Raw genomic sequence first — 8010 nt, 5'->3', positions numbered from 1 at the left:
CTTTGGTGCCACAGATCTCATTATCAGCCATGATGACCTGAGAGTCCAGCGTGAGCCACTCCCCTGGACCTTCCTGCATTAAACAAACATAAAACTGAGTGAAGAGTCCTCAACCACCACTTGACAGCTATTTCTAAAGTTGTGATCGTGGTTAGTGTCAAACCTCATTGGACTGCCGGATGCTGTGAAGTGGAATCCACACAGTGCCAACCATGGTGTCCCAGATTAATCCTTTGTTCCACATCTCTACTGTCAGACCCAGGTCCAGGCGGTTAATTTCACTGTGAAGACAAAGAAAATTCAAGTCCAAAATCCAGACAAAGAGTTTGACTATTGCATGCGTCTATAGACTTTAAGAGTATTAAAGAGACTAATGCTGTACTATTTCATTAGGAACATATGATTAGCTTATAAAATGCAAAACATTGTAACAGATTAAAAAAAAAACCTGTGTTAGTAGATTAAATGGCACAGTTGTGTAACTATAAATTAGGACACTTTCACATTGTTTCACATACAGTATCAGTGTCAAATAAAATATTTTTCCTGCGTAACAACTATTATTATACACTCACTAGCCACTTTTTTAAAGGTATGCCTGATATACTTGAGCATCACACAGATGCTGCTGATTTGCCAGCTGCACACAGATGATGTAAATCTCCTGTTCCACCATATCCCAAAGGTGAAGAGAGACCTAGTGACTGTGCAGGTCACTGAAGGACAGTGAACTCACTGTCATGTTCAAGAAACCAGTTTGAGATGATTTGAGTTTTGCAACATTGTGTGTTATCCTGCTGGAAGCAGCCATCAGAGGATGGGTATACAATGCTCAGTTGGTACTAACGGACCCAAAACTGTGCTAATAAAATATGCCCCACACCATTGCGCTACTATCATGAGCCTAAACTGAAATTGAGACTATTACAGCACAAGGCAACATTTTTCCAATTTTCTGTTGTCGGGTTTTGACGAGCTTGTGTGAATCAGCTTTTTTCTTTTTAGGATCATTCTCTGCAAACCCTATAGATGCTTGTGTGGGAAAATCCCAGTAGATCAGCAGTTTGTGAAATAGTCACACCAGCCCTTCTGACACCAACACACCACTTTCATGCCACTTTCAAAGTCTCTTAAGTCACCTTTCTCACCCATTCTCGTGCTCAGTTTGAACATCAGCAGGTCATATTGATCATGTCTACATGCCTCAGTGTATTGAGTTACTGCCATGTGATGGGCTGATTCAATATTTGTGTCAATAAGCAGTTCAGCAGGTGTACTGAATAAAGCAGCCAGTGAGTGTAGGTCTACAATTTATACTTACTATAAGTCTATTTTGCCATGAACACTTAAGAATTTTTAAATTCTAGTGTACTGGATGACTTTTGCTTTGTTTTACATGTAGTTTTACTTAAGTAATGAATCTGAATACTTTCCCCACATTAAACAAACACAAGTAATTACTTTTGGGCTCCGTTATGACAAATTTAAAACATGTTCCTTTGGGATGTGAGCATGAACCATAAAACATTTACAAGACAGCAGGACAGAAAAAAAGAGTGAGAGTGAGGCATAAAAAGGGGGAGGGAGGGTAAGAATGTGATGAAGGCAGTGGAGGAGGTGATTGTATCGCATGCCTGGAGGGAGAAATCGGGAACTTTAATTAAGAAATGGAGGGAGTGGATTTCCCATCTCGGTGGTGACTCCTTTTAAGAAAAGTGCCTGTTTGATTCATGGTGGTGACTGAGGGGGCACAGTCATTTAAAGACGGTTTGAGTGGGGGCATGAGGCGCTCTCTGCAGCCCAAACATTACATAACGCAGCTTCACTGATGCAACCCCAGCACACCACTCAACGCCTCCGACCATCATACAGATGCACAGGACGCCGCAGTAATCCTGCCTGCTGCATCCCACATGCTAAGTGATTCTCACCATTTATCACCCATATGCTGCCACTCTGTCAGTACCACACTGGATCACTCTATATGAAAAATACTCAGTGTTGTGTAATATTTTATTGGCTGAAACCACCAATTACATCCTAAGTAAAATAAGACAAAACAAACTAATTTTAAAGTGAATAAAGATTGTTAAAGCAAGCTGTGAATATGAGGGGTGCTGGGGTGACTATAAAATACAGAGAGGATGAGGAGGAGAGGCTGAAAAAATGAATAACAAGGATTTGTGTTTAGAGGAAATGACAGAGAAGAGGAGAGGAGAGAGGGGCTGGGAAGGAGCCAAGGTTGAGAATAAGGATGAGATGGGCAGAAGTATCGAGGGAGAGCAGATGAAAAAGAGCATGAGGCAGTTGTAGGCAGAGAGGACGAGATATTTGAAACAATACAGGGATAAAGGGCACTTGGGATGGACTGAAAAACTGGAGAGGGCCGGAGAAAAGCTGAGATTAAAAAAGAAAAACATCATGAAAGCACTCAAGTAGCTGGAGTTGAGAGTGTGATGGGAGGATGGAAAGAGAATGCAGTTAGAGAGAGGAGAGTACAGAAGGAGAAAGAGAGGAAGCTTTGTCAGAAGATGACAAAGGACTCACAACATGAAGTCTTGCTCCCAGCTGGGCAGGTTGCCCCTGACAGCGATGGTTGTGCTCTTCACATTTTGTACTTTTAGAGTCACGTAAGTGTTGAACTTCTCTGTTGAGGAGAAAGGGAAGAAGAAATAGGTGTTTTAAAATGGAAAACAATAAGGTAGTCTCCCTCTCTTCAACTGTATTCCTACACAATAACAGATTTCCTGTCCCTCTATTCTTTGACTTTACAATGTGTGCTCAGTCTTTTTAAAGACTTATATCTCTGCCCCTGCACCTCATGTTACTTCCAGGATCCCAGGTCTTACCTTGGGGTCCATCCAGCTTGGCTTTCTTCACTGTGAAAACACAGAGAGGGACACAGTGACACACAGGAACACCATCTGTTGCCATGCTAATGTGTCTTCTGTTTTTAGCTTTTGCACTGAAATCCGACAACACGGGGATGCTTGCGATGCACAAGAAATGACAGTGTGAGTTTTAGTAAAACACACATAACATGAAATCACAACAAATTACTGCATAAATTAATCGCATTATTAGATTAAGAAAAAAATAGCCTCGCATACTTTCCAATCAGATGGAATTGGTGACGACTGCACAGCAAACATCCACATTTTACACAAATAGCTCAAGTCTTGACTCAGGGAAGCTAAATTTTAATGATCCAGACTTGAACTCGGTGCTTATAAGTTCCAGCCGAGTTGGCAATGAAAAACACGGGTGTCCTGCTGAGTTTCATCAGTGTGGGATACAGAAACGGCAAATACAACGCATCTACATGCTAATACACGGACGGGATAGAGCTCAGATGTCAGTCTCATTTTAGTTCATGGGTTAGAGCAGTAACACTACAGCATATTAACCCATAAAATGCATCCTATTAATTTCAGTTCCTTTTAGTCTGAGAAAGAACACATGCAGAAAACACTTAATGAGCTTTCCAATTACACAACAATGAGCAGCCTCAGACAAATGATATTCTATCAATTTTTTAAAATACATTTAGTAAGTCATTTTTAATTCCTTTCCCATTTAGTTTTACTTTGTTGATTTTATTTTCACTACTTTTCTGCTCTAAGAATTTTACTTCAGCCTAAAAGGCAGTGCTTTTGTTGCTGAGCTGCAACTCTACAGAATCTGATGCGACAGAAATCAAGCACGACGGTGTTGCTTCTGAGTCATCACGCACCAAGTTAAATCAGTAAGGTGTATTCACTAAAAACACTGTGTTGCCCAATGATAGCTGTGGCTCAGGAGACAGAGCGGGTCGTCTACTAATCAGAAGGATGGTGGTTCTATGCCCAGCTTCTCTAGTCTGCACGTCCAAATACCCTTGGGCAAAATACTGAACCACAAGCTACCCCTGGTGCATCAATTGGAGTGTGAGTGTTAGGTAAAATGGGCTTGTATATGGTCCTGATACAGGGACTAGCAGGGTGGAAAGGGTTAAACTGAAACCCAAACTAGAATTTTATTAATTGTGTTTATTCAATTTTATTAATTCCCCAGTAGCAGACACAGTGCACATATAAAGCAAGTGATTTAATTATGAAGTCCTTAACATAATGCAGGAGCTCAGTTATATGGCTTGATTGTGGTTTATTGTACGAGCTTTCAAAGGGAACATTTCCACCTTCACCACATGTGATTTTTCAGTATACAGTTAAAGCCCAGGCTCTCCTCTCTCTCTCTCTCTCTCTCTGCAGCACCTTTTTACCAGCCCTGACGTAACGCCCATACATTTTTAATGCTCCACTACCCACTCGCTCTCCTCCATGCAGATCCCCACACTACATGTGTTTGCACATGTTAATAAAACGCCTCGCTGGATTATGCAACCAGATCTTTAAAACAAAAACTATTTTAACACCAATTCACAAATTACTTCACAATACTCTCCACAGGCTTGTCCACACAGAAACCAACCACCATAAAATAAAAACTGCTCTGAGTCAGCAGAGCACTTTCATTTATTTTTTTTTGTTGTATGTTTCTATTTCTCGCTTCTTTCGTGCCGCACACAAAAACTCAAGTGGCACACTGTTACATCAGCAGGTGTGTACGCTTGCTCGCACAGACCTGCAGCAATGAGAGTAATGTTAAGATCCACCACCATTCTTATTGCTAAACAACACAAATAAATATCCAAACAATGGGTTATCATATTTGCAATAACATTGATTTTTTTTTTTGATTTGCCCTGACACTCTGCTTCCTTTTGATGTCTGTAAAAGACAACCGAAAATGAAATTTTTGATTCAATGTTACATCTTCACATTGTTTGGGAAGACCCTATCAGAGCCTGCCTCCTGCTGTGTTTTAATGTCAACACTAACACGGCCCTGGAAAAGCAGCAGTATGTAAAAGAAGGATCAATAAAAAGTGAATTGGATTTTCAGTGGCAGAAAGCTAAAGCTTAATGATAGCATGCAATCATAAATCTCTCTGACAGTGAGCGTTATGATGAGAAATACTCTGCAAACAACATTTCATCACAGCTGCACGCCAACTCAGCTGTCACCACAATAAATACATTTTTTATTTATTTATTTATTTATTTTTTGGTATGTATATCTGATATGCCAGCAGTTTTCATCATGTGAGCTGAGTTCAGCCATCCAGTGACAGAAACGAGGGATGACATGACTCAGACAGACAGTGCTTTATACTGAAGGATCACATATACATGAGATCTGCAGCAGCCCCTGCAGTTGCTGATAGTGTCAGTCCCTGATTTAGTGTCCAAATCGAGAGGACAGGGAGAATAAGTGGACTTCAGAGTACAGTATGTGGGCTATCTGCTGGAAAAGAAGCCAAGTTTTTCAGAGTTAATCTGTATCAGTGTCTGAATTCTGCTTGGTCGGCAGATGCGCCAAAGAAATGCTGCCTATTCGAGAGGCATGAAGTACTGTGGAGGCCAGAAATAGCTCCAGTCAGGTAAGCATGAATGATGTAAGCGGAACAGAAAAAGGGCCCGCTGCCAAGTCTCGTAGACTACAACACTGACAGCCGCAGCCAGTGTTTATGAATGAATAACGCTCAGCGTCTTAATGACACTTGGGACTGACTCAGAGCAGGAACAGTCAGTGGGTGGACCCGGTGGGACAAGATGTGGTGGGCTGGCATCCATAATGGGCCTGCCATATCAAAGGTGACTTCACGAACCACTTAACTTCTCTTTTGTCTTTACGCTGCCACTAACACACATGTGACAGCTGCCTAGAGCTCACCTACACTGTATGTCTACACTACAGCCCAACCCTTGATCTGTTTTAGAGGCTGTATTAGTCACAGCTTTAGAGAATTGATATAAAAGTCAATAGTCAAGTAAAAATTACAAATATTCAGTAGTGCACTTGTGCATGTAGGCTCATCTAGGCTTTCTCTAAACGTCACCTTTAAGCTATGTAAAAAGGAGAAAGCAGGTACCCATTAAATTATTATGGAATGACTTTAAACTGAAAGCTTCAGTTTCATTTCATGTTTCATGGCATCTTAAAGACCAGAGCAATGTAGATGAATGATTACAAGACACTGAGAGCCCTGGCTGGAACTTTCTTAGAGGACAACTTGCTATTCAACACCAATTTTGCTTAAATTCCATCTATTGACTACAGTTTTTAAACAGTTTTGGGTTTTTTGAGGTGGCAAGTTTTTGCTGATTCAGCCCCAATCTATCATCAAACTATGCCAAAAACGCACTTGAGAACAACCGCGTGTCTCGCTGTAAAATCTCCCCCCGCCTCTCTCATCCTCTCCTCGTGTGCGTTCACCGCGCCCTGGATGTGAAGCTGGAGGTTCCAGCTTATGAGCAATCACAGCAGATGCTTATTCATCGCGCGGAGAGGCAACAGTATCAGCATCAGGTGCTTTCGGGGAGTCTGGTGGGAGGAGGTGACGCATCGCTTGAGGGAAAACGCGCAGAAGTGACGCGCACCTCCAGACTACAGCCAGTATTCCCTCACGGTGAACGGAGGAGGAGGAGGCGAGGGGTGCGGCAGCGGCAGGGGCTTTTCCTCGTCTTCCTCCTCCTCCTCCTCCTCCTCCTCTTTGGACTGCCCACGCATGAATGAATGAAGTGGATGACACACACGGAGGCTTACACCGGGCAACCGCAACAGTGCGAGCCGGGAGAAGATGCAGCGGTTCTCCCCGGGCTTACAGAAAGTCAAAGAGCCCGTTCATGCTTTCTACTACAAACAGTCACAACTGCTCTTTTTTCATGTCAGACACACGTGAGCACAGACAGCGCTGAACAAACACACACGGTGCTGCTGAAAGTATCCCAGTGGTGTTCCCCACGCAATAAACGTGCTGTTTCTGCTCTGAGATTTAATGACTATTCAGCACAATAGCTCGGGACACACACACGCATACACATACACACTTTTGCTGGGAGCTGATAGCCCGCAGGCTCTGTCAGACAGCTGGTGCAGTTAGTGATACTTCAATAACATGAAACACGCAGGCTTTCACGGCCTCTTTCATTTCCCCTCTTACCTCCCACACACAGCAGGGACATCTCTGGTAGCGGTGTTGAGCGTCCCCGGCTGTCCTCTACTCAGACTCCGTGATTTGTTTGGTCAGTCCGTCCGTTTAAAAAAAATAAAAAAAGCCCCGTTAAAAACCGTCACCGTAAAAGGTAACGGAAACAAATCAGCACCATCTCGGAAGCGTGTCGTCTCCTCCTCTGCGGGGCTGTTGCTCTTTTGGCAGGACAAGAAAGACACACAGAAGTGAATTCCTCGCCCCCCCTCCTCTGCATTGCCTCAGCTCTCCTCCGCCGCCGCTGCTCCTCCAGCGCGCACAGCCATCTTGTTTCAGCAGCAGCACCCTCCGCGCGAGGACAGCTCCCCCGCGCCGTGCCGCCCTGACGTCACGGGTGATGAGTAGCAGCCAGAAGGGGAGGCGGGAAGGTGGGGTAATTAATAATATCGTTTTGGCTGATGTAATGTACTCAATGAACAATATGGCGACCGGGAATTTCCATTCACTGCTTCAGAGAGAAAGTTGTCCAGTATTTTTCTCAGTTCACATCCAAGGCTGGATCCGGTGGTAACATCAACATCAGGTGGCGCTTTCATTTAGCAAGTTAGCATCCGTGGTCTTTTTTTCTTCTTCTTTTTTTTAAGTCATGCATATGGAAAATACACCCAGTGATGAAGTAAATAATCTAATCCCATCCAATAGCACTTAACCCTTTAACTTAGCCCTCTTTTCGGTGTGTTGATAGGGGTTTCACAGCAGATCCACTATCATGTTCAGAAATCAGTCTGAAAATAGAGTTTTACTGTATAACTGTCAGTTAGTGCAGCCCCCAAAAAGCATCACTGCAGTATCCGCTGAAAATATTCAGGAGGTCATCCACTTGTCCACAGAACTTTGTACCCTCATGGTAAAAAAAAAGAAAGTGCACCCTATCCAACCTAAGCTTTTACACATCAGGAAGTACTAAAAAATTATCTA

The 8010-nt window shown here is 43.1% G+C and overlaps 1 protein-coding gene across 1 annotated transcript in view; it reads right to left on the bottom strand.

Annotated features, from left to right (window-relative positions):
* LOC102192529 (protein unc-13 homolog A) overlaps positions 1–7469 on the bottom strand; it is a 34649-nt gene extending 27180 nt beyond the window's left edge. The window contains exons 1-4 of the mRNA XM_013912738.1: positions 7045–7469; positions 2850–2879; positions 2548–2647; positions 164–281 (exon numbers count right to left, since the gene is read on the bottom strand). Of these exons, the coding sequence (XP_013768192.1) occupies positions 164–281; positions 2548–2647; positions 2850–2879; positions 7045–7066 (270 nt within the window). The 5' untranslated portion in view covers positions 7067–7469. The remainder of the gene's footprint in view (positions 1–163; positions 282–2547; positions 2648–2849; positions 2880–7044) is intronic.
* Between the last annotated feature and the right edge of the window lie 541 nt (positions 7470–8010).

The sequence above is a fragment of the Pundamilia nyererei genome, unplaced genomic scaffold (genome assembly GCF_000239375.1).
Source record: "Pundamilia nyererei isolate P.nyererei 1_Seehausen unplaced genomic scaffold, PunNye1.0 scaffold00004, whole genome shotgun sequence".
Taxonomy (NCBI): domain Eukaryota; kingdom Metazoa; phylum Chordata; class Actinopteri; order Cichliformes; family Cichlidae; genus Pundamilia; species Pundamilia nyererei.
Note: the sequence above shows the minus strand (reverse complement) of the source record. Positions and strands in the feature narration are given on the sequence as shown.